This window comes from Typopeltis vanoorti, chromosome 13 (genome assembly GCF_054136105.1).
Source record: "Typopeltis vanoorti isolate ZY-2024b chromosome 13, IOZ_Tvanoo_1.0, whole genome shotgun sequence".
NCBI classification, from domain to species: Eukaryota; Metazoa; Arthropoda; class Arachnida; order Uropygi; family Thelyphonidae; genus Typopeltis; species Typopeltis vanoorti.
The window spans coordinates 67,971,025-67,998,175 of NC_143561.1; the positions used below are offsets into that span (position 1 = coordinate 67,971,025).

A 27,151-nucleotide genomic window follows, 5' to 3' on the forward strand; every position below is an offset into this window, starting at 1 on the left:
CAAATAATACTCTTATGCATAAAACCAGTTGCAATCAGCAAAACTATATCATTAGAGATAAGACTTTTTGATTTATTTTTTGTCAATCAGTCCTAAGTATAAAAAAAAATGTAAAAGGTAAGCCACAAGTTTAAACCTACCTGTAGTGCTTCTTTCTGCACAAATTCTGATTCACTGTCAAGTACTAACTCAATTGCTACAGACAAAACTGAAACGCTATCTGAAGCAGCTGTCTTTTGACTAGCTGCCTGTGAAAATTTTTCAATCAACTTTTTCTTTAATGCTTCAGGATGGTTTGACATAAATATCCCTTTCAAGAGCTTGTCCATTGTGAGTAGCATATCCTGTAAAGAAAAAAACATCAGTTTAAATAATGAAGAAAAGAAATGTGATGAGACATGACTGGTCGGTAGGACCAGTCATGTCTTCCTGAAGGAAGGAGAGCCCATTGGGATCTGCTTTTCACAAGGATGGGAAGGATTTAACTATTTATTTTAAAAAATAATCACAGTAGCAAAAATATAATTCAATATAATGACAACATGCCAAAATGACATTTACAACTTGACGTACCATCTGTCATTTTGGTATAATTTTTTTTTTTTTTTTTTAATAAAAGGAAAGAGAAAAATTAGATGCCACGAACACCTCCATCTCCATAGATCACTCCCATTCCTCCAGTTAACATGATTAATAAGGATCATAAGACCAAAATTTGCATACGTTGATTTTTTGCTACTATATGCCTCTTTTCTCTGATTACTATTGCCTTAATATAACATTTTGTATTTGCTGCTTAGAAAGATCTCACCTGTTTTTCTTCTTTGTTTCAACCATGCCAATTATGTCAATCTGGTACTTATCCAGTTCTGCTAGTTCTATTTCTTTTCCATTGATGTTCTTACGTTGATAGTACCAATCCTTTGATTAAATTTAACATCAAGACTATATTGCATTCTTGGAATCCAACAAGTCTAGATTGCTTTTCATGCTACTGACACCAGATACAGAGTTCTTTGAAACTAGACAAAGATTCTTCATTCCTGCAAGTTGAAATAGGATCATCTTTTCCTTGAAATATGTGAAATGCTATTGTCTGAAACCTAACTGTATGCCAATATAGAAGTTTTGGGAAGTGCTTACTATTGATTGTTCATCATGTTTATTTATTTTAATAATAATAATCATTATTATTAAGAGAAATCTACAGGGAGTCAGGGACTCATCAAGGGAGGCCACACATTACTCCTACCAGCTGTCATACCTCTTCTCAAATTCATTCACATTACTTGCACAAACAACATCTAATGGCAATCCATTCCAATCATGCACCACTTGATGTTAAAAAAAATCTCAATATCACTCCACTTCTTTATGACATTAATTCATTCATTCACAACTTCCAAGAATGCCCTATTGTCCTTTCATACCTTCCGTAAAATAAAAAATTCCATCTACTGGTATCCTCTATAACCCTTTCAAAAGTTTGTAAGCCTGAAATCATATTACCCCTCTTTCTCCTGTTTGCTAGTATTTGCAAGTCTACAAATTCTCAATCTTCTTCATAATTGATATTCAAACAATCCTGATATCATTTTTAACACTCTCCTTTGCACTCTCTCTCTCTACTATATCAGATTCATCATGAACCAGACCATTGCACAATAGTCCAAGTGAGGTCTTATCAAGGCCTTGTAAAGAGGCAAAATGACTTACTTATTTTCACATGTCAAGGTTCATTTCAGAATTACAATTATCCTCTGAGATGTATTTACAATGTCTTTGCTATTTAGCCCTTAAACTTCAACTTCCCGTCTACCAAAACTCCAAGATTCCTAGACTGAGCAGTTTCTTCTAGTGTGACCACACCAATTTATTATTATATTAATTATTTCATGACACCAACAAGGAGTCCAATGACTCATCGAGGGAGGGCACCTGCTCTGACATCAACGACATCTATGCCCCCCCCACACACACACCACTAGTATTTTTTTGCCTAAATTGTGTGTCCTGAAGGGGCCAATTTGTCTGTACTTAATCATCACGATCATCAAATTCCTGATATTTACCCTCTAAACGTGTACAGGATATGATAGTACTACATGAAAAATTACATCATTACTAACTTCCTACCTACAATTTTCCTCCAAATCAGTCTGTTATCAGTAAGTAAAGGGGATAAAAATCCCTTAATGCTTTTCAGCCAGTATGCGAAACTAAGATCTAAACGTTTCATGCCGACGAACTGTCGGCGGATCCAAGCGTAAGTGACCACTTGGTAGTGCCACACCAAGGCAACTCGATGCAAAGGTGGAGCAAGCTCCCTCACTATCCTTGATATTTTCTCACAATGTAAAAACCCACAGCTCCTAGGAGTTGTAGAACTGCTTTACATTATGAGGAGAGGTCACTACCCAGGCCGGTTTCAACCTTTTTTGAGGTCTCATCAGTGAGTAGCTAGACATAGATAATATCAAAGTTTAAGTGAAAAGAACTTGCATACCTTCGCTATACGAATGCCAGAAAGGTGTGCCACTATATTACATTATAACATATTATAACTAAGATGAAAAGCCAAACAGCTATTTTTTTTCTACCGAGGTTGATAAGTAAAGGGGATAAAAATCCCTTATTGTTTTTCAGCCAGTATGCAAAACTAAGATCGAAAACTACGATCTAAACGATCATACTGGCTGAAAAACAATAAGGGATTTTTATCCCCTTTACTTATCAACCTCGCCAGAAAAAAAAATAAAATAAAATAAATAGCCGTTTGGCTTTTTATCTCAGTCTGTTATCATTATCAGATCTTATATTTTTGTCTTCTAAGGCACTTTTTACTGTATCAATCCACCTATATCTTAGTCTTCCTCTGGGTCTTTTTCCTGCCAACCTGGCAGAGAACACTTATTTTGCTAATCTTTCCTCACTCATTCTGTTTAAGTGACCATACCACCTGAGATTAGCTCTGCTAATGCATTCCTGGATGTGACAATGTCAAGTTCTTTCCGAATATCCTCGTTTTTAATATGATACTGCCATTGATGCCATCTGTTCATGCCCCTCATCTTTCTCAGGACTATCGTATCTACAGTCTTGTCTTTGGTCAAGTATTTTACTTCTGACCCAGCTCTCATACCCATAAGTTAAAATGGGCTTGAATACTGTCTTGTATACAGTTAATTTAGTGTTTTGGCTAATTTCTCTCTTATTCCATATAAATTTATTCAGTTGACTTCCTACCATACCAGTTTTGTTGATTCTGTTGTCTAATTCCATATTTAATTTACCATCTTCACTAAAAATCTTGCCTAAGTAACTGACATGTTTTAGTATAGGTTCTCCATTCACAATGCAGTTGATATTTTCAGTGTTTCTGCCTATTTTCATTGTCTTTGTCTTTTTAATGCTGATATTCATACCATACCTAATACAACAGTTATTCACTTTAGTCAGGGAATCTTGTAGACTTGTAGCGGATTTATTTAGAAATATAATATTCCGCATAAAGCAAAGAGCTGACATTAACATTTCCAATTTTGATATCAGATTTAATACCACTTTCCTTCATAATGTGATCCATATAGAGCAGCGATTTTCAACCAGTGTGCCGCGAGATTTATGAAAACAAATTAATTGAAAGAAATAATGTCATAATTTGCACACTTATTTATTAGTGTCTGGTCTTCCATCTTCTTGTGTGTGTAAATCAATCAAAATTATGCCTATTTTTTGCCAGATCATCAAAAAAATTAAAGGAATATATTTTTAGTGTGCTGCAGAATTTTAATAATTAGTCTAGGTGTGCCGTGTTATAAAAAAATCACTGATATAGATAATGAATAACAGAGGGGATAATGTACATCCTTGTCTGACACCAGATTTAAACTTAAACCACCTTCCTGTACTTCCTTCAATTCTAACTGCTGACTTACAACTCAAATAAAGACTAAGTATTACTTGATATAATGCCCCATTGACACCATATAATTGTAGTATTTTGAATAGCTTCTCTCTTGGCACCTTGTCATATGCCTTTTCCAGATCTAAAAAACTTAAATACAGATCTTTGTTATATTCCCATGATTTCTCAACTATCTGTTGTAAAATGAAGATCTGATCATGACAGCCTCTATTTGGCCTGAATCCAGCTTGTTCTTCATCAACCTTCTCAACCATTTCTCAAGTATACTTGCATATATCTTATCAGGAATACTCAGTAGGGAAGTTGTAGAAATTTGACGGTACATATCAGAACACAAAATTATAAGTAAATAATTATTTATTGAGTTATTGCTAATATTTTGTTGGTGTTATAACCAGCATCTTCAGAGCACAAAAACACAGTTTATCACAGTACGCGAGACTAGAACAAGATAGTGTAACAAAGAGACTAATTTAACAAAATTGTAGTAACACAAAGACTAAAGTTCTAATTAGGTGCCCCCTATCTATTAAAAACAAAAAAACAAAGGCTAAAGTCCTAAAAAAAAAAAACAGAAAGCGAAAGCAGATACTAGTTATGTCTTAAGATGACTGTCTCCCAAATCTTAGGCAAATTTATACAGATATATTTGTTGAGATTCTGAGTATGTTTTAAGGCTTCTGTTGCTTCTAAGAACAATCACTCTGACTTGCAAAAGCTTCTATGTAGTACTTTTTTCTTCTAGTTGATCCTGTGTGCAGGGGTATCCAAAGCATTGTCTGCTAGGCCTGACTTGCCATAGTGATAGTGCCGGATGTATCTTTTATGTTCACTGATGCAGATATCCACAGTTCTTTCTGTTTGACTGTAGATAATGGAGGGATGCTGTCCTTGGGTGAATGGATGAGAGTTGCTAATTTGACACATGGTCTAAATACAGTGTATAGTTGATGTTTATTGAGAATTCTAGATATCTTTTCCGATGTGCCTTTAATGTATGGGATAGTGACTGTTTTGTTGTAGGTATCCGTGGTGGATAGTGGGAGGGGTTTCTTATGATTTTGTTTATCTTATGGGGATTATAGCCATTGGCCAAGAAGGTGTGGCATAAATAAGCCAGTTCAGCAGCAAGAGAATTGTTACTGGAACAGATTGCTCCCGCTCTGTGAGTTAGCATTTTTAAGATACCATACTGTTGAGAAGGGCGAGGGTGTGATTGTTTGTGTAAATATCTCCCCTGTACGTGTGAGTTTTCTAAAAACTGAAGAATGATAAGGGAACCATCTGGAAGTGTATCCAGGAAGGGCAGACAGTTATTAGCTTCCAGTTCCATTGTAAAGTGGATTTTTGGATGTTGGCTATTTAAATGCGTTAAAAATGTATCCAATGTGCATGGGCCATGTGGCCAAATAGCAAGCACATTGTCAACATAGCATAGCCAAAGCGTTGGTTTGAGAGTGGCTGTATTGATAGCAGGTTTTTCCAGGTGTTTCTATGTAAAAGTTGGCTAAGGGAAGAGAAAGGGGGGGGAGCCCATAGCTGTCCCATCTAATTGTTTGTATATTTTCCCTTTCCATGTGAAATATCCTGCATGTATTGTGAATTTAAATAGTTCAAATATATCGGGGGGGGAGTGTGACTTTAGCAGATTAAGGGTTTCAATTAGTGGTACATTTGTGAATAGTGAGGTGATATTAAAGCTCACCATTCCAGTTTGTATGTGGGAACAATGTAGACCCTATCTGCAATAGGGTGTACATTGTGAATTTTCGGTGCTTCATATATCCTGGGTGTTTTAATGTGGAAGTGCTTGAGTTTGTTTACTGTTTCTTTGGGCCAGGAGGTGACTTTTTTCAGTAATTTACGCACCTTATTCTTTTGTGTGTTGGTAGGATTGCGATCTATAATTCTGTATGTTGACTGATCTTGTAAAAGAGTGTGCATTTTGTTTTCATATTCTGTTGTGTCCATCACCATGGCTGTGTTCCCTTTGTCTGCTTTTGTTATGAATCTGGTTATTATTATGTAACTCTTTTAGAGCAATGATTTACTTATGAGGGATATTATTTCTGGGAGGCTTAGACTTAATTAGTATGTTGGCCACATCTAAACGTACGTTACTGGCTATTGCTGGAGGCAGGTCGTATATTCCCCGTTCGACGGAAGCCATTATTTCGGCTTTTGGAACTTGTTTGGGAGTAACAGCAAAATTGTGCCCCCAACTTAAAGTACTAATGCCTTCTTTGGTTAAGGTAAACGATGATAAATTCACAACGATGCAATCTTGTTGTAATTGCGGTTGTTGTGTAGCACTGCGCTCTTTGAAATTTTCTAACTTTTTGGTGCCGGTTTTTGACTATGATGAATTCTTTTCTAGCCATTGCATCAGTGATATTGTCTAAGATCTCCCATAGTCCCATAATCATTTACTTATAATTCTGTGTTCTGATATATACCATCAAATTAAACAACAACTCAGTAGAGAAATACCTCTGTAATTCTCACATTCAGTTTTATTTTCCTTTTTATATATGGGTACTATGAGAGCTCTACTCCAATCATCCGGAATTCGTCCCTCTGAAGTATGCAGTGCAGCCACTGTAAGACTTTTATACCTCCATACTCGAGCATTTCTGGTTGAATAACATCTACTCCTGCTGCCTTTCCACATCTCAGGCCTTTGATGGCTTTTTCTATTTCAAGTATGAATATGTATTATATTCCTGACTGCATATATCTTACCAGGAACACTCAGTAGGGGAAATACCTCTGTAATTCTCACATTCAGTTTTATTTCCCTTTTTATATATTATTGTTATTACATAGCACCTCCAGGGAGTCCAAAGACTCATTGAGGGAGGGCACCTACTCCACCACTCAATCCACCAACTACTACTATGTTCAACATCTACATCAACGCCGACCCCAGCCCGGTGGGCCTAGTGGTTAGCGTATCCGCTCTCCAGCCAAAAGGCTGCGGGTTCAAATCCCGCCATGGGCATGGATGTTTGTGATTATCTGTGAAAGCGCTAGTGGTGGTAGTCAGCGGTAGATGGCACTGGTGTTAGATGATGAAGGTTGGTGGAGTAGTGAGACGAAGAGTTGTAGAGTTGATGCCCCTCCCTCGATGAGTCTTTGAACTCCCTGGAGGTGTGATATAATAATAATAATAATATATGGGTACTATGAGAGCTCTACTAATTTACTGAAGAAAATCAGTGGTGTCACGTGCCCATTTCAGTTGGGTGTGCTGTTGTGTTGATTATACAACCCGCACTACAAAATTCACGTCAATTTGACTGTAAGATTGTATTTTTATCGATGTATAAAAGTTTTAAAAGTGCATAGCGCATCGGTGCTCATCTTAATTGGTCCAATGCAGTTAATTGTTGGATAACTTTGAATACACTAATTTATCAATTAACTGTAACCAAATCTGTGTAGAGTGGGAGACAACGTGTTTGTTTTAAGATACATCAAAAAACAATAATGAAGGAGAATGCTATATATACTTTCAAACCGCAGTTCGGATTACTGGAGGGTTTGGACTAAAGAGGTTCAGATTACCGAGATACCACTGTATTTGAATAATAGTAAATTTGGAAGAGGAGGTGAGGCTTACCACCTTCGACTACAATCATACAATCCGCAAAAGCTCTGGAAGAAAATGGGACATTCAGTAGATCATCAACGCTGTTTCTCTTCGTAAATATGAGCCAAAAAGTTATAAATTATTTGTAGAAAATTATATATTAAAAACTCATCTATATTGGTGTCCTAAAAACACAGCAGTTCACACTTCATGCACACAAAACAGATGAAACTCAGAAAGCAAAAACAGCAACCCATGACAAATGGAAGCATTCAACTGGATTGGTTGACAAAATAACCAATCACAGCCACTGATTTCTGGGTGCTACTGTCTTAAGTGCACATGCTGCCTCACCTTCTGGGTAGTTTAAAACCTCTGGAATGCTAAGAATTTTACCCTACTATTTGATATTATTAACATCAAGTTTATTCAATTCCTCATATACCTCCTGCTCGCTTACTAACAGTTCCTTCTTTCCCACTGCATTCAAGTTCTGCATGATATCACATTCACAAGAATGAAATACTTTTATAAATTGCTCATTAAATACTTCAACTATGTCCTCTGCAGCAATTATTGTTCTTTCATTTTCACCAATCAGTGTCATCTTCCATAATCATTCTTTCTTGTTCTTCTTCTCTCTTCCATCATCTATGTGGATGATGGTGAGGCCGAATGAATTCTTTCCACTTCTGTCTGTCCCGAGAGAGTCAGAATTCTGCCCAGTTTGGTGTCGCTTGTTGTGAGTTGGTTTTTAGGCACTCTTTTATTTTGTCTCTCCATCTAATTCTGGGTCATCTTTTGGATCTTTTACCTTCCATCATTGTATTCAGGGCTTTAGATGGTAGTTTCTCTGTTCCCATGGCCAAACAAACCATCACAGTCTTCTTTCTTGGATTTTGTCTATTATTGTCAGTGCCTTTGATCATTTTGTTTAATTTGAGTTTCGGATCTGGGTTAGTCCCGAGGGGGTGGAAAGAGGGGGAAATAGTTCCACTGCATAAAGAAGGTTCTAAGACTGCTGTTGTAAATTACCGACCATTCAGCATATCAGGAATCGTTGTCAAGGTCTTGGAGAAATTAGTCAAGAGAAGAATACAGGATTGGATAGATGAAAATGGGATACTGTATGGGGGACAGCATGGTTTTGTGAAAGGTAGATCATGCCTCAGTAACTTGCTCACATTTTATAACACAGTGACGGCTGAAGTGGATAAGGGTAATGGGTTTACAGTGATTCTACTGGACCTTGCTAAGGCCTTTGACAAGATACCACATGGAATTCTAATCAGTAAACTGCAGCATATGGGGATGGATATAGGGTTGGTGAGATGGATAGGAGGGTGGTTGATGGAGAGATATCAGAGAGTGGTTTATTCAGGAGTAGAGTCCAAAAGACGGCCTGTGACTAGTGGTGTGCTGCAGGGTTCTGTTCTTGGACCACTACTTTTCAATTTGTTCATTGATATAGGAAAGGATCTGAGAGGAAGTGTTCATTTGTTTGCTGATGATGCAAAGTTGGGTAGAGCAATAGTGAGTGCACAGGATGTCAAATTTTTGCAAGATGATTTGGATAGTTTGGAGGACTGGGCTAAGGAAAATAGATGTCAATTTAATGTGGCAAAGTGTAAGGTTATGCATTTTGGGGTGAAAAGATTAGCAGCAGTATATCACATTGGTGGAACCGTACTCCAGGAGATATTGGGAGTATTGGTGGATAGGGAGTTGACGTTTAGGGGGCACATCGCAAAAGTGGCTAAATGAGCTCATCAAATCACTTGGTTGCTGAAAAATACTTGAACAAGCAGAGACAAAAAGGTTATTGTTCCTCTGTATCGAGCCTTGATAAGATCCCATGTAGACTACTACTGTGCCCAGATTTGGGCGCCAGGGCTTCTTCTTGATGGGGAGGAGGTGGAGAGGATCCAGAGACAAGTGACCAAGATGATAGCTGGTCTATGGAATGAACCTTATGAGATCAGGTCGAAGATTTGTGGGTTGCAGAAATTGGTTGATAGGCGGAACAGGGGTGATATGATTGAGACATTCAAATTACTGAAGGGTTTCTATAAGATTAATTCAGAAGATATTTTTGAGAATAGGACTGGTGGTGGGAGGACTAGGGGTCATACATGGAAGCAGGGCAAGAGTGTGGTTAGCAAGGGTGTTAGAGCTAGGTTTTTTACTTGGAGAGTGGTGAACGAGTGGAATAAGCTGCCAGAGTCTGTTGTGGGTGCCATGACTGTGAATGAGTTCAAGGCGAGATATGACAGATACTGTGTGAATGTCGAATAGCTGTTCTTGACATGATGTTAGAGCCTCCATCGATGAGTCTAAGGACTCCTTGGAGTTGCCCGTAATAATAATAATAATAATTGTCATTTCTTCTTTTAGTCGTTTCCTAATGTCTTCGTTTCTTAGTCGATCCAGCAGAGATACTCCAAGTAATTTTCTTAGCCAACCCATTTCAGTAACTAATAATTTTTTCTCTTCCGCCTTTTTGAGATTCCAGCATTCACTTCCATAGAGGAGTATTGGGAGGACCATTGTTTCATAGATTCTTACTTTTGTTACTTGTTTGATGTCTCTTGACTTCCATATTTTATTAAGTCGTCCAAAGGTTCGGGATGCTTGACTTATTTGTCTGTTTATATCTTTTATAATTTCACCATTGTACTCAATAACTTCTCCAAGGCAGGTGAAGTTTTCTACCTGCTCTAGATTCTTACTATCAATTTCAATTTTCAGATTGGTGCTTCTTTTTCCTATTTGCATAATTTCTGTTTTGTGTATATTTATGTTTAATCCAGATTTTATACACTCCTCCTTTATTTTATCAGAAATTCGCTATAGATTTTCTTCTGTGCTTGCAAGTAATGCAATGTCGTCTGCAAATTTTAAATTTTTCACATTTTCCCCATATATTTTGATTCCGGAGTATTCATTGTTTAAGGCATCATTGGTTGTTTCTTCTAGTGTAAGATTGAACAGGTCTGATGACAGATTGCATCCCTGTCTTACTCCGTTCTCTGTGTGGAACCAGTTGATTAAGGTGTCCTCCATTTGTACCGCACTTTCAAATTTCTCATACAGATTCTTTATTATTCTTATGGTTTTGTTGGGAATTCCAAATTCTTCTATAGTTTTCTTCTACGGATTGGGTCTATGAAATTTATGTAGCAGCTTTGGTTGTACTCTAGTGTCTTTTCTATTAGCTGTCTTAAGGTGAATAGTTGATCAATTGTGCTTCGCCCTGGTCTGAAACCGGCTTGTTCTTCTACTAGTACCAGTTCTATATATGGCTTAATTTGTTTTCGGAGTACTTTTGTAAAAACCTTAGAATACTGAGGAGGCTAATGCCTCTGTAATTATTGCATTCTGTTTTATCTCCTTTTTTGTATATAGGAATTATGACTGATTTGGTCCAATCAGTAGGCACTGCTTTGTTTTTGTAGATCCTTTCAAATAATGTTTTTAATGGTTCCAAAAGTTATTCCTTTCCTGCTTTTAAGAATTCTGCATGTATTTGATCAATGCCAGGTGCTTTCCTAGTTTTAAGTTTTTCAATGCTGTGTGCTATTATTTCTCTGGTAAAGATATTTGTTTCTTCTTCCATTTCAGTGGCTGGAATCGTAATATCCTGGGAGCTGTTTTTATTATATAAATCTATGAAGTATTCTTCCCATCTGGCCATTCTTTTTGTTTTACTTTCAATTAGTTGTCCCTCTTTGTTTTTGATCATTATAATTTTTGTTGTCCGTGTCTCACTAATTTGGTCTATTTGTTTATATAATCCATGAAGGTTATTTTCTTTTGATAGCTTTTCTGCCATTTTGCATTTTTCTTCTAACCAGTTATTCTTGTCTCTTTTAATTAGTTTTTAAAATTTTTTTTAAAAATTTTAAAAACTAATGTATTGTATTCATTTCTGTTATAATTCTGTTTTAGTTTCATGCTTTTCATGTTTTAGTTTCATGCCGAATTTAATATTATTTCCTTTAATTTGCACCAATGTTCTTCGATGTTTATATTCTGTTTTGTTTTATCAGGTCTTTCTTAGAATATTGTTGTCTTGTAGTTTTTTTACATTCAGTGTCCTTTTGACTCTAAAGGTGCTTCCAGATTTTAACTTTATTCTTAGGTTTGCTAATACTAGCTTATGGTCTGATCCACAATCTGCAGAGAAGGATCTGCAGTTTAGGATACTTGATTTCCATCTTTGGTTTACAATAATATAGTCTATCATATTCTTGGTTTGTCTGTCCGGTGATATCCATGTCCATTTTCTTTGGGGTTTTGGATGTTTAAAGAGAGTGTTGGTTATTGTTAGTCTATTATTATCTGGAGCTGGAAGGAAATGTCATCAGGAAGGTGAGGGCCTTTAGATACTTAGGTTCAACAGTGGAAGAAGATGGAGGAGCTGAGAAGGAAGTGGGATGCAGGATACAAGCGGGTTGGAGGAACTGGAAGGAGATGGCTGGAGTGTTATGCGATAAGAGGGTGCCGATCAATCTGAAAGGCAAAATCTATAGGACAGTAGTGAGGCCAGCTATGAAGTATGCTATAGAAACTGTGGCTCTGAGGAAAAATAACATCAGCAGGATGGAAGTAGCAGAGATGAGAATGCTTAGGTGGATGTGCGGTGTGACCAGAAAGGATCATCTGAGAAATGACTATGTGAGGGGAACAGTGAAAGTTACGAACTTAGGAGCAAAGGTACAGGAGGCAAGGCAGAGAGGACAACAAACACCAAGAAGGAGTAGCACTTATATTAAAACCAAAGGCTCGAAACTTTCTATTGTCCTACAATCCTATCTCACCTAGGATAATTAAAGCAAGATTTAAAACATCAATCAGATCACTAACTATTTTTCAAGTGTACTCACCAACTTCGACATTGTCAGAAGAAGACATTGAGGAGTTCTATATAGATTTGCAAAAAAGCAGTACAGCAGACATCGAGTCAAGATCTCCTAATTGTAATGGGGGACTTAAACGCAAAAGTAGGCAAAGACTGGGATGTGGGAAGAAGGGTCATGCAGATGGATGTGCAAGGAAGGAGGAAGCGTGGGCAGCCAAAGAAGAGATGGAGGGAGCTGGTAGAAGAGGACTTGAGGATGAAGAACTTGTATGTGGTGACAGTCCATGACAGGAAGATGTGGAGGAGACTCATCATCAACAGTGACCCCACTTAAGTGGGAGAAGCTGCAGAAGAAGAAGAAGAAGATTATTTGAGCAGAAGTTTAGCAGTCTTTCGCCACGTTCATTGCTTTCTCACTGTTGGCCAGGTATCCCAGTCTTTGCCTACTTTTGTGTTTAAGTCCCCCATTACAATTAGGAGATCTTGACTCAATGTCTGCTGTACTGCTTTTTGCAAATCTATATAGAACTCCTTAATGTCTTCTTCTAACGATGTCGAAGTTGGTGAGTACACTTGAAAAATAGTTAGTGATCTGATTGATGTTTTAAATCTTGCTTTAATTATCCTAGGTGAGATAGGATTGTAGGACAATAGAGAGTTTTGAGCCTTTGGTTTTAATATAAGTGCTACTCCTTCTTGGTGTTTGTTGTCCTCTCTGCCTGAAGTTAAGATTTTGTACTGTCCATGGTGGAATTCTCCTTTTCCAGTCCATCTGGTTTCGCAGAGTCCAATCACTTCCCATCTGTAGTTGTCTAATTCATGCAGTAGTATTTCCAATACTCCTTCCTGGTGAAGAGTTCTTACATTCCATGTTCCTATGCTTATGTTTTTCCTGTCTATTAGGTGATGTTTTGTTCCAATAGCAGATTTTTTGCCTTCACTATCTTGGTTCCCTAATAGTGGGCACAACCCTTGTTTGACCGGGCGACGGTCGAGCCGGAATGTATCTTTACGTTGGCTAGAGTTCATTCAGTTTCACTGGTTAAGTTTTCGTCAAGTGTCAACCACCACTCCTTGACCTGAATTCAGTCGCTTTTTTTTTTTTAGTAGATAGTGGAAACTACAGTTTGAGAGGAAAGAGTCACCCCCCCCCCTCGCCCTCAAGTTGCTCCAATAGCACTGGGGAAGGAGTAAGAAGTGAGAGAGAGAGAGAGAGAGTAGAGGGAAAGAAGAGTAGAGGACCAGTCTCCAGATATGATATACCAAGTGTATATAGTATGAAATAAGATCAGGTCTAGTTTGGGTATCTCGAGTTTGCCATGCACGTACTCACCAATGCGAGCTCCCCTGAGAGTGTTTCTTCTTCTTTCTTCTACTGGCCACATATTGAAAAAAATTCCTAGGATTTTATTTTTTAGTCACATTAGCTAACTACTGCTCATACTGCACTTTTGCTACCCTTATCAAGCAAGGTCACCTGTTCTTTGTACTTCTAATGCAACTGGTTGTTACAACCACTCATCTTGTGCTTCTTCCATAATACTTTCTTCTTCTTCCAGAATACATAGCTTATCTCTTGATTCATCCATTTCACATCTGCTGTATTCATCTATGCAATATATTCTGATATTGCCTTTATCAAATAGTTCTTGAGTAGGGCCCAAGCAGCATTAATATCCTTTCCATCCAGTTCCTCTTTCTAAGTTATTACCGAAACTGTTTCTTGAGCTTTTCATAATTACCAGCTTTATAATACCACACATATCCCTTTCTAACAGAAGTCCTCAAATGACCGGCCAACCTGCAAGTGATTACCTCATGGTCACGCTCACCAACTGGTGGAAGATTTGACACCCATTTATAATATCTGATGATATGATCAAATCCAATACCCTTGATCCTTGTGTACCTTCTATTATGTACTGCCTAAAATAAATGTCTCTCAAAAACTCCAAAAATTCATTTTCTTTGCCACCAGATGCAGTTACTTGTCTATATTACCATAATTAAAGTCACCCGTAATGAATCACTTGTTTCTTGCTAACCAGGCAAGAAACAAGTTCCTTCTCATTACCCTTCATATTACCAGATCTATAGCAACACCTAACTTATTTCATCTGGTTCACCTCTACCTCACACCATACTGCCTCAAAACCAGTCACTATTTGCACCATGCAAATCCACTTTAGATGGGCACAACTCATCTTGTTCTGTCAACAGTAATCCTCCTCCCTTTCTTCCCTGTTTGTCTTCACAAAAAAATATTATATCTGTATTCCTGTACTCACATCTCTATTCCTATCAGGATGTCATCCTTATCTAACTATGTCTAGCTTATACCAACAATTTTGGGGTGAATAAACTCAATCAATGCACCAATTTCATTCTCCTTATTTCGAGTACTTCTGGCATTAGTTAACAAATATAAGAAATCATTTCTGGTTCTACAAGTCCTATGAACATCATTTCTCCAATGTGACTCTTTAACTTCCCCAGTTCCTTCCTCTATATCACTACCAATTTTATAACTTTCCTCACACCCAAACAAACTCTTCCCTCCAATTCCAGGCTTTTTTTTTTTTTTTTTTTGCCCACTCACAGATTCATTTCTGAATGTGTGAATGTCTTTTTGTAACTAAACTGATTTCAGAATGTCATTAAGTTCCAGATGATTGCATGTTTTTGCTGTTTGGCCTCATTCTGAAAATGAACTTACCACTTTCCTATAACGGCTCTATAGCCTCCATCCATGCATTCAATTCACCATGAAAAAAGAAAATGCTGGTAGTTTTACCATTCTTGGACATCCTTCTTACTCATACAGCCTCTCAAGCTTTGTCAACCACTATTGATTGAAAACCTACCTTTACTGGCAGATACATTCATCGAAAATGTGCTCATCACACCTCCCAAAAAAATTGGTGTTATCAAGTCATTAATTAACAAAGTACATAATGCATTCCTGTAAGCTTGAGGTAGAAATTAGTATTAATTTCTACCTCAAGCTTACAATAAGAATTTCTATCAAAATGTTAATGAAATTGAATGGTGACAACCCCAATCAAATCCAGCCGATAACTGACTCGTATGTTCCAACATCTAAGAATTCTTCAACAGACTACAGGGTTCCAATTCCTTATATTTCTGGCATAGCTGAACCTATTAGTAGAATTTTGAAGAAGTATCACCTTATTCTCACATTTTCCTCTCAACAAAATTTCTCATCTGCTACCATCTATAAAATACAAACTGTCACTTGTACCATTAGCTGGTGTTCACCAGATCCCACGTCAATGTAATTTGACATACTTTGAGCAGGCAAGCCGTTCTATTGAAAAAAGAATTAATGAACATCAATACTGCAAGTATTGATACTAAATATAGTATCCTGTGAGACGAAGCTCATCTCCACAGAAGCAGTTTTAAATACAAATGCATTTTCAAAAAAAGTTGTGAAGCCCTTTTTACATCGGCCTAACCTGAATCATGATTCTCCCCCCCCCCAAGATTCTCATTTTATATAAATATCAAAAATAGTTTTAAGATTATATATTAGTATTAATTTCTACCTCATGGCAACTATTTTTAATTGGTCAACTGTTGTTGTTGCTACTTTGTATTCCAGTTCTTCTTTGATTTGCTTGTTGTTTCTACATGCTGATGATGTACTGTTATTTTCAGTATGAAATATCTGTACTTTCATTAAAGTTTATTGCTGTGGTTATTTTGTAATTTTGTTGTTTGAGGAAGTTAGTAATAATGTAACATTTTCACGTAGTAATATCATGATATCCTGTACACCCACTGAGGGTACATTCAGGAATTTGATGATGATTCTATCCAGCCAGCAAACTGCACATGATTTGTTTCAGTTCAGCATTTGAATTTAAAATAGTAAATACAAATTTTTATATATATATATATATATATATATATAGATATATATATATATATAGTCCAATCACAGATCCAAGACCCTCAGCTGGCAACATGCCAAGAAGAGTCAATTCATGTTGAAAGGGGAAAAGGAATAAGACAATGTACGAATTCGTTGCACCATGCGAAATCACGTGCTTTATATGTAAAAGTTCCTAACTGTTGTACAAGCAAAATAGTTACCACTTTAAAAACTAGAATTTTCATAAAAGAAAAGCTAATTTTCTGACATAATAATAATAATAATAAACACTCATCCCATGAAACGCATTGATTACCCTATTAATCAATGCGTTAATCAGAATGGATTCACCTTCTTCTGACATATGCTAAAGTGTTGAGGGTCTCGCATCTGTGGTCGCACAGTATATTATATATATATATATACACTAGGGGGCTCCACCCACCTGACGCCTATGACACCCCCCCCTCCCCAGTTCCGTACTGGTAGGCCGGTTCTCCTTGAATTCTGATCACTCAAATTTTGAACACTCGAAAGGGGGGTTCCCAAGATTCTCATTTTATATAAATATCAAAAATAGTTTTAAGATTATATATTAGTATTAATTTCTACCTCATGGCAACTATTTTTAATTTATCAACTCTTGTTGTTGCTACTTTGTATTCCAGTTCTTCTTTGATTTGCTTGTTGTTTCTACATGCTGATGATGTACTGTTATTTTCAGTATGAAATATCTGTACTTTCATTAAAGTTTATTGCTGTGGTTATTTTGTAATTTTGTTGTTTGAGGAAGTTAGTAATAATGTAACATTTTCACGTAGTAATATCATGATATCCTGTACACCCACTGAGGGTACATTCAGGAATTTGATGATGATTCTATCCAGCCAGCAAACTGCACATGATTTGTTTCAGTTCAGCATTTGAATTTAAAATAGTAAATACAAATTTATATATATATATATATATATATATATAGTCCAATCACAGATCCAAGACCCTCAGCTGGCAACATGCCAAGAAGAGTCAATTCATGTTGAAAGGGGAAAAGGAATAAGACAATGTACGAATTCGTTGCACCATGCGAAATCACGTGCTTTATATGTAAAAGTTCCTAACTGTTGTACAAGCAAAATAGTTACCACTTTAAAAACTAGAATTTTCATAAAAGAAAAGCTAATTTTCTGACATAATAATAATAATAATAATAAACACTCATCCCATGAAACGCATTGATTACCCTATTAATCAATGCGTTAATCAGAATGGATTCACCTTCTTCTGACATATGCTAAAGTGTTGAGGGTCTCGCATCTGTGGTCGCACAGTATATTATATATATATATATATATACACTAGGGGGCTCCACCCACCTGACGCCTATGACACCCCCCCCCTCCCCAGTTCCGTACTGGTAGGCCGGTTCTCCTTGAATTCTGATCACTCAAATTTTGAACACTCGAAAGGGGGTTCCCCCCCCCCCCCCCACACACACACACTGAGTTCCAGACTGGTAGGCCAGTTCTCCTTGAATTCTGATGACTTGAATTTTGAAGACTCAACACTCAGGGTAGCCCCTGAGTTTCAAAACGTTTCAAATAACTTGACAAAAAACATGACACAAAAACGATACAAAAAAAGGCTTATCATTTTATATTATAGAGTTGATATCTTTGTTCCTATCTTCATGAATGGCATTAATAGATAAGCTTTTTGGCACAAGTAAAAAGATGACAATCTGCAGATATTACATAGCAGTAAAACACAGACCAAAATCAAAAATATATCATGTTCAGTGCTTGAAAAATTATGCATGCAAACCCCTATTTACCATGCAAAAAATACTCTTGTCCAAGCCCCTCTCCCCCCCTTTTTTTTTAATGATATGTGTCCCAATAAGTTGATAGGAGTTCTATAGTCACAAGGGTAATTGATAAGAAAATGCATATAATGAAATTAGTGGCATATCATAGGTTGGAAAAGATTTCCTTTGTGCTAGAAAGAATAGTAAAACAACATTATTTTTTTTTATTTTTTTTATAGAATACAATTTATTATATTAAGTTTTGTTACTAGAATGGCTGTGTATGTATGTGCAAATTTCCAGAAAAATATCCTTTATCAGTTGCATATTCTGGTTCAACCAAATCAATTGACAGTCTAATGGATGATATTCTCATAAGATTCTATGTGCTGGAAGTGTGGTTCTGTTCTTAGATTTTATGATATTACCAAAGTCCTTTCCTGGGATGCTGTGAAGATAAACAGGACTGCTATTACTTTGAAAAAAATAGAAATGTATCTTTTTGTAGCTAAACTGATTTCAGAATATCATTAAGTTCCAGATGATTGCATAATACCTTACTCCATACCATTCATGTAAAATGGTTTCTGTAAATGAGGAGTGATGTCTTGATTTCAGTCTTCATAATTTGTTATTCAATACTTCTGAAATTATAATTTCGATAATATTAAAAGACTACACAACCAATTGGCCAACCAGGTTTGACAATTTTTCTCAGTTCAGCTAAGAGGAGAGATAAAAAATTGTTTATCAAAACAAGCATCATGGTTAGGCTTTGTAGTTTTTATACTCTTTACTCTGTATTTTTCATATTAAAAATTAATCATGTGATTGATAATCTGCAATAGTTAAATAACTCTGATTTTGAACTAAGTAACACAATATGAATACTGCATAGAAAGAAAACTGCTGAATTCATCTTAAAAATACAAAAGATAAAGGAAGTGGTCAGAAAACAAAAGCCAAGGAGACTAAGATGTCAATGTATTACTTCTCTTAATCTGCATGGATTCTCTATTCAGCTTACTATTTTGTAAGTAGTAAAAATTCAACTCTTTCAAAGCAAAAATCATGCTGCGTCCTTATGTGATGGGCTAACTTAGAAACCCACACTTTTCTGATGAAAACGCACTGCTGTTCTGAATATGCGATTGGGGAAGTAAAAACAATGAAGAAAAAAACTGAAATTACAGAAAAATTTACTGAAGTTCATAACAGAATTTAAAGTATAAAATGTTAAATGAAGTAAAACACAAATTGAGAAAAGAGGACAATCATGGGGAGTTTCTTCAAACACTTGCATGTTTGAAGAAAGTAATTGCAAACAAAAGAAAGAATACACAATCATAAGGTCTGGGTTTCCTGGAAATATGAATACAATGGAGAAAACTATGAGATTAAAGAACAAAAATAGACAGAGATGAATTTGAATGATAAATATACAAAATTTTTTGACTGCATGTGACAAAGTTTCTTTAGTGTAGAAACAAGCTAGTTTAAATAATGAAACAGTGATTCATAACAGAATTAAACCCAGCAATAATATATGCATGAAATGAGCTATGCAACATGAATCAAATCTGTTACTGAAGTCTGGAATGAGAAACTGTGCCTTCGTACTATGTTAGATGGGGATGGGGATTCAAATAGGGATGGATATGACACTGCTTATGTAGATAGGAGGGCGGCTGATGGATAGACACCAAAAAAGTAGTATACAGAGGAGCAGATTCCAGGAGAAAGCAGGTGACTGGGTGTGCTGAGAGGTTCTGTGCTGGACCACTACTGTTTAATTTGTACAAAAATGATATAGAAAATAATCTGAAGGGAAATATTCAATTGTTTGCTGATGATGCTATACAACTGTAATAATTAATCAAGGCGATGTGATGAACTTGCAGGATGATTTAAATAGGCTGTTGGTATAAGAAAGTTAATAAGTAATGTTCAGTTTAATGTTCAGAAATGTAAAGTTATGCATCTAGGGATGAACAGATTATAAGCTGTGTACCACATTGATGGAAATGTATAACAGGAAATAGATGAGGCTATGGATTTAGGGGCGGGTAATAGATAGAAAGTTAAAGTTCAGAGTGCATATGGCCAAGGGTGCCAAGACAGCTGATAAGATTATTGGCTATTGAAAAAAACACCAACAAGTAGAGATAAGGTAATATAATAACCACATATGCCTCTAATAACCACACTCTTACTCAATTTCCCCTGGAAATTGAGTAAGAGTGTGGTATTAAAGGCAAGAGAACTACAATTTTTGTGAGTTGTGAGTGCTTTATCTGTTAATGGATTCAAGTAGAGGTATGATAGATATTATATGGTTAGTTTGGGTCTCCTACAATGAGTCTTCAGACTCCAAGAAGGTGCCCATACAACAATAACATCATTTATACTATTACACAATGCTTCTAAGGACTCATTAAACGAGGACATACCTCACAACTGCCATCTCCACCACTTAATCCTATGTCTACCTACAATGATGCTATCTACCAATGGTATATTTTTTGTGTCTGTAAATTGTGTGTGTGTGTGTGTTCTCTGGCTGATATGACTGTATGCAGGATGAACAATCCAAGTGTCTGTGAGTTAAAAAAAAGCATACTATCTCCATATGAGACTGCTAACTCACTTTCAACTGAAAAAGCCCACATAAAGATTCCTCCTCTTGTCATGATAAGACTTAGGTCTTTTCTGAAGGGAACAACATTTCAACTTTCAACAATACAGGTGCTTAAAAGCATAACTTAAAACAAATTAATAAGGAGAATTTTTCAATTGGAAAGAATAGAGGCAGTCAATTCTGTTAAAAATTTGAGTTATGCAGGATTATACATAATTTTAGTGTAGTCTTTCAAGTAGGGTTTGTGTATGATGATGGTGTTTTCTCCACCAAACTCAGTGAATTGTAGGCAGCATACTGTACTTACAGATATACAGGTTACAGATATAGCTATTAAGTTCCTCAATGTGGATATTGCTGATCTTCTTAAATAACAAAATTACATGAATAGAGCACTATGTAAACCAGCACAGGACAAGGTTCAAGGCATTCTTCTTCTGGAAATCATAATTGCACCTGAGAAACAGATCTCTTCACATATATATATCATTATTAGGCTTAACTGTTTTGTCATATGCTGCACTATTCCATCATTTCCACACAAAATGACTGCTACAAGTCAAATATTTGTGGGCCGATTAAATATATACTTAATATATATATATATATATACAGGCAAATTGGCAATAATACACATGCAAATTACAGACAAAAAAACACTATTAGTAGCAGTATATGTTATTGTGTATACTGGATGATCAGTGAAATAGTATACAGATTGTGGTATTGTGTGCAGATGAACATTTAAGTAATGAAGACCACTGATTGTGTGGAGTGCCCTCCTATGGTGAGCCTTAGGACTCTGGAGATGTCATATAATAATAATATATTTATTACAATTTCAAGAAAATCAGGAATATATATCAAATATAGGGTTTGATTAAAGATTTGCGAGTTGCAAAATTTTATCAAAGAGGCAGAAAAGTGGATACTTGATATAATCAGTAAAAGCGAAAGCTTGTTTACGACAAAAATTATTTTGAAATCAAAATCCTGCTTAATGCACTGACGTAAAAAGCCTAATCTGGACAATATATATATATATATATATATACAGGCAAATCGGCCATAATACACATGCAAATTACAGACAAAAAAACACTATTAGTAGCATTATATGTTATTGTGTATACTGGATGATCAGTGACATAGTTATACAGATTGTGATATTGTGTGCAGATGACCATTTAAGCAATGAAGACCACTGATTGTGTGGAGTGCCCTCCTATGGTGAGCCTTGGGACTCTGGAGATGTCATATAATAATAATAATAATATATTTATTACAATTTCAAGAAAATCAGGAATATATATCAAATATAGGGTTTGATTAAAGATTTGCGAGTTGCAAATTTTATCAAAGAGGCAGAAAAGTGGATACTTGATATAATCAGTAAAAGCCAAAGCTTGTTTACGACAAAGATTATTTTGAAATCAAAATCCTGCTTAATGCATTGACGTAAAAAGCTTACTCTGGACAATTTTGTATAGTTTCTAGCTTATTTTAACACGTAAGTTAATGGAATTGTATAAGATAGATACAGGTACAAGGGAGATTTCTAGATGCATGGTATGAAGGAAAATAAACAGAATGTTATTCCTAAAATGTGAGCAAGCAAAAGTACGATCAACAAGCTTTTTTTTTTTTTTTTTCCCCATCAATGAATAGAATAGGTTCCTGAGGAAATGATCAGCGCATCGGCAGTCAATGAAAAGCAGTATGATGGGCAACGTGCTGGCTAAAGTAAGCCTCTAAAGTATGATTATGATAATATAAAAATAGTATAGTCTTTCCCAATATATACCTAGCGTTTTAAATCTCGACAGATGACCGGTGAAACTGGAACTACAGTCACAATCAGATAAACTGTTGGCTCATCTTACCTACCTTTCAATTCTAATAAAACACTTACTAAACATCGAAGAGTACTTAAGGGCAAAAATATATGACTAGGAGGAATATACCTCGAAATCACATGGGCTTTTTGTTTGCATAGACGGCTGATAATAGCTACCGTATATATCTGAATAAATAAATTTAATAATATAATATAATTCTAAACTGTCCATACATTCGGGATAGCAAAAAATTAAAATGTCTGAATAACATCGAAGAGTACTTAAGGGCAAAAATATATGACTAGGAGGAATATACCTCGAAATCACATGGGCTTTTGTTTGCATAGACGGCTGATAATAGCTACCGTATATATCTGAATAAATAAATTTAATAATATAATATAATTCTAAACTGTCCATACATTCGGGATAGCAAAAAATTAAAATGTCTGAATAACAAATAGTTCTCACTTGTAATAGCAGATTTCATTTCTGCAAGATTTTAAAGAACATTACATCTATTTCAAAATGAGCAGACCTGTATACAAGCGAATCATTGCTAAAGCAGACGTTACGGTTACAGACATAAAGTCAACCACCCCCATAATGAAAATCAACTCGACCAGCTGCAGTTCACAAAGAGCATATGGTTTTACTAATAGGTGATGCAAGATAACAATGAATAGGCATAAAATAATTATTAAAAGCATACATTTAATTATAATACGCTAATAGGAATAAGTTTATCGCTAAGAAATCTTGTTAGGAGATGAAAACAGACTCAGCTATCGATGTCATATCATATCAATATTTGTTTTAATTATTATTTAGTTATTTATTATTATTATTATTATTATTATTATTATTATTATTATTATTATTATTATTATTACATGTGACTTCAGTGTCAAGGCTCACGATATAATGGAGTAATACTGATAAGCTTTGGCTTAACTTTCAATAAGCATCTTCCCTTTTCTGTCCCCCTCTTGTCATGCTATAAAAAAAACATTCCTGGTCTATGCGATTTGCTCCAACTTATATGCGCTAACTATTCCCGTTTCACATTACGTAGGAAGCTCAGCGGCATGTTACGGCCAAGTAACTTCACTTTTTTGACACTTGATTAGGACAGTTAATCTTACCTGCATTATATACTATGATGTTCAATTGCGTATGTTCTTCTGGCCGTTTTGCTTGTTTAGCGAGATGAAAAAGTCGAGTTACCTGGAATAAAACCCTGCTATCTCGGTGTAAAACCGACTAACCCAGTTTATTTGAAAACTTTGATAAAGGTTCTTCGCGATCTGGACGGCATTCGAACCCAGGTCTTTCCAAGCAAAAGGCATTATCGAAATCGACTGAGCAACGAACGTTCTCTATCATTAGTTATGAGAAAAAGGCCGCGTCTTTTCCCTTTTAGGAATAAAAGGCGTTGGTGATTTATTATTATTATTATTATAACTGGCTGCCTCAATCTTAGGACACGAGGGAGAAGACTCGATCTAGATTCATTCATTCCATTATACTTAGCACTTCCTCCAGTAACATATTTTATTCTCTGGTCACAAGATGAATCTTCTCCTCACGAACTTTCTAACCACTCCTACAGAAATTTCATATGTCCTCACAGATAATGAAAAATAACTCTTTATTTACTAAAATAAAGCTTTTGGCTCTTTATTTACTAAAATAAAGAGCCAAAAGGCTTCACTTCGGCGATGCAAAATTATAAAAATCAAGTGGATATTAAATCCAGCATTATCCCTTTATATTTACCATATAAAAACCTCTTGAAACTTACATGTATCAAACATATATCTCGCCTTTTCTGGTGATTTTTTCAACTGTGCTTCCCACAGTTATATTATAGCCTCATAATCAACATTTGATAGTCTTGATATGATCTCCACCTGTGCATATTTTTATCAATTCATCACATCCCCCACCCCTAAAAAAATAAATCAGTCAGGAGATGCTTTTATCAGATCCTTATACAGATGAACAATATTCTTTTTATCCCTCTTGTCAATGTCCATCACCCAATAATTCATTTTCCTTTACAATAAAACCTTCAATGTAGCATAGAAGTTGGCTGAGCATGCAGTATCTCTGTTCCTAAACTACAGACTGTAGGTTTCAATTGCAACGTGGCATGGATTTCAGTGATAGCAAAATTTCTTCTCCCAGCGCTAGGGTATCATTGTATATTGGAGGACTGGCATGACTTGGAAATCTTTCATCTTGATTTCTAGATCAGGTTTTTCAAAGATTATCTAATACTTCCATCAGTGTACAAAACGTGCAACAGGTTTCCAACCTGTCGTGAGTGAATATAATAAAAATTATGATCCCCCCCCCTTATTTCAACATTGCACTGAACTCCTTTTTCCATGCATGTTATTGAAATACAACCACACTAATAAATACCTGTCAAGAAATTCCATATATTTTTAAATAAAGCTAACAATATTGAAAAGAAACTCATTCTGCATCAAATGTAGTGCTTTGACAATATCAGTGTTCTCCTTTAGTTCTTCCTAACTTTTGCATTGATGTTGTGGTTATATCATCATCTTCTTTTTCTTCATCAAATAACAAGAGGAAGTCAACAACTGATCCAGGAAAGTACACATCAGACACAACCTGTCTTACCTATTCTTAAACTTATTTATGCTAGATGTACAACAGACAGCCTGTTCTGCTCACTCACTGCTCTATGGGAAAAATCTCACCACTTTCTTAACTGCGCAAAACTCAACTGACACGGATCCCCCCCCCCAATGTTCAATATAACGACGGAACTTTTCACCAGCCGTATTCTATAGCAGAGAAGGTTATAGGTCTCAATAAGATCACTCCTACTGCATATCAGTGTAAGCGAAGGTCATCAGGATCGGATAAAGAGGAAAAATTACTTCTACATCTATATTTCGTACAGAATAACAATTATCATCTAAGTTAGATTTGTTCTTTTTTCTATGTGACGTTTGAACGTTGACTTTTCACCACCATAATTCTGAGATTCCTGACCTCATCAGGAATCTCATTACACTTTGGTGTGATGAGATTTCAGCGTTATAACTTTCACTTATTAACATTTTGCACACAGGTTAAACTTAAACAAGTCATTCTGTAGATGCTGCATATTAGTAGCATCCCTGACTATCTTTGCATCGTCAACACACAAATGAATATCTCCGTTTGCATCGTCGGAAAACAATTGAACATTTGAATATCTTTAGCGTTTAGATTGAATAACAATGGTACAAGGACTGGTCCCTGAAGAATATTAATATTCATTTTAAACCTGGCTGACTCACACTTTCCATATACCACTTTCTGTTACCTGTCTGCCAGGCTCTCGTATCCAAGTCAGTAGTTTATATTCTACTGCAATATCTTCTAAATTACGCAACAACTTTACATGTGGTATCCTGTCAAATGCATCGGCAAGGTCTAGGGTATCATAGTATACCCATTAGTAAATAATAATATTTGGTTAACCGATCAAGTGTTGATCAATTTTATTAATTAACTGGACCAACTAGTTTCGCCACACTTATCTGTTGGCTTCTTCAGGGCACTTACATATAGGTTTAAACACTCTCACAATTATGCGTAACTGCAAAACTGACAAGAATAAAAACTGACTAGAATAATTACAAATAAAATAGTATCGAACGTGAGTGAAACACGTATCGCGTGTACAAGATCAGCTAGCTGTTACTGAGGAACCTTCTGTAGTTTGTATTAAAGTTCATTTCTTCCGTTTTTAAGGCTCTGATTAGGGTTTTCCATATCTCTGGGAGTATTAGGCCTTGATTTCTGTTATGGTTCACAATAGAACGGGCGACTGTGGCTGCTTCTTTGAACATTCTTGAATGGTAATCTTCCTCTAAGTAAGGGGAACAGCTTTTGTCCCACTCGATGACATGATTAGTTGTGGAGAAATGAGACGATAGGCCAGAAATGTCCTGTCTGTTGTTTTTGACATAGCCAATGTGCTCCTTTTGCCTGATTTCGAGGCTTCTCGAAGTCTGTCCGATGTAATTAGAGCCACATGAGCAATGGAATATTATAGACTCCAGCATATTTGTAGAAAGGATGGTTGTCTTTTGGAGATCATAGTAGTTTACGAATAGTATCTATAGGCTGAAATGCCACTCTTATTTTGTGTTGTTTGAGGAGATTGGTGAGCTTGTTGGAGATGCCACTTACATACGGAATTGCAATCGTTTTTATATATTGAATCTCTTCTTGTTCTCTTTGTGGTGGTTCAGAGAAAAGGATTTTATTGACTAGTCTTCTTGGATAGCCGTTCAAGTACAGATTGTTGGAAATAAATTTTAACTCATCTTGAAGGGTCTTGTTGTCCGTTGTGATGCAACTTAGAGGAAGATTACCATTCAAGAATGTTCAAAGAAGCAGCCATAGTCGCCCGTTCTACTGTGAACCTTAACAGAAATCAAGGCCTAATACTCCCAGAGATATGGAAAACCCTAATCAGAGCCTTAAAAACGGAAGAAATGAACTTTAATACAAACTACAGAAGGTTCCTCAGCAACAGCTAGCTGATCTTGTACACGCGA

General features: G+C 36.0%; 1 protein-coding gene across 1 annotated transcript in view; it reads right to left on the reverse strand.

The window, feature by feature from the left end:
• Window positions 1-23,119, reverse strand: part of DUBAI (Deubiquitinating apoptotic inhibitor) — a 212,399-nt gene extending 189,280 nt beyond the window's left edge. Inside the window, exons 1-2 of the mRNA XM_090402619.1 lie at window positions 23,031-23,119; window positions 141-344 (exon numbers count right to left, since the gene is read on the reverse strand). Of these exons, the coding sequence (XP_090258745.1) occupies window positions 141-341 (201 nt within the window). The 5' untranslated portion in view covers window positions 342-344; window positions 23,031-23,119. The remainder of the gene's footprint in view (window positions 1-140; window positions 345-23,030) is intronic.
• Between the last annotated feature and the right edge of the window lie 4,032 nt (window positions 23,120-27,151).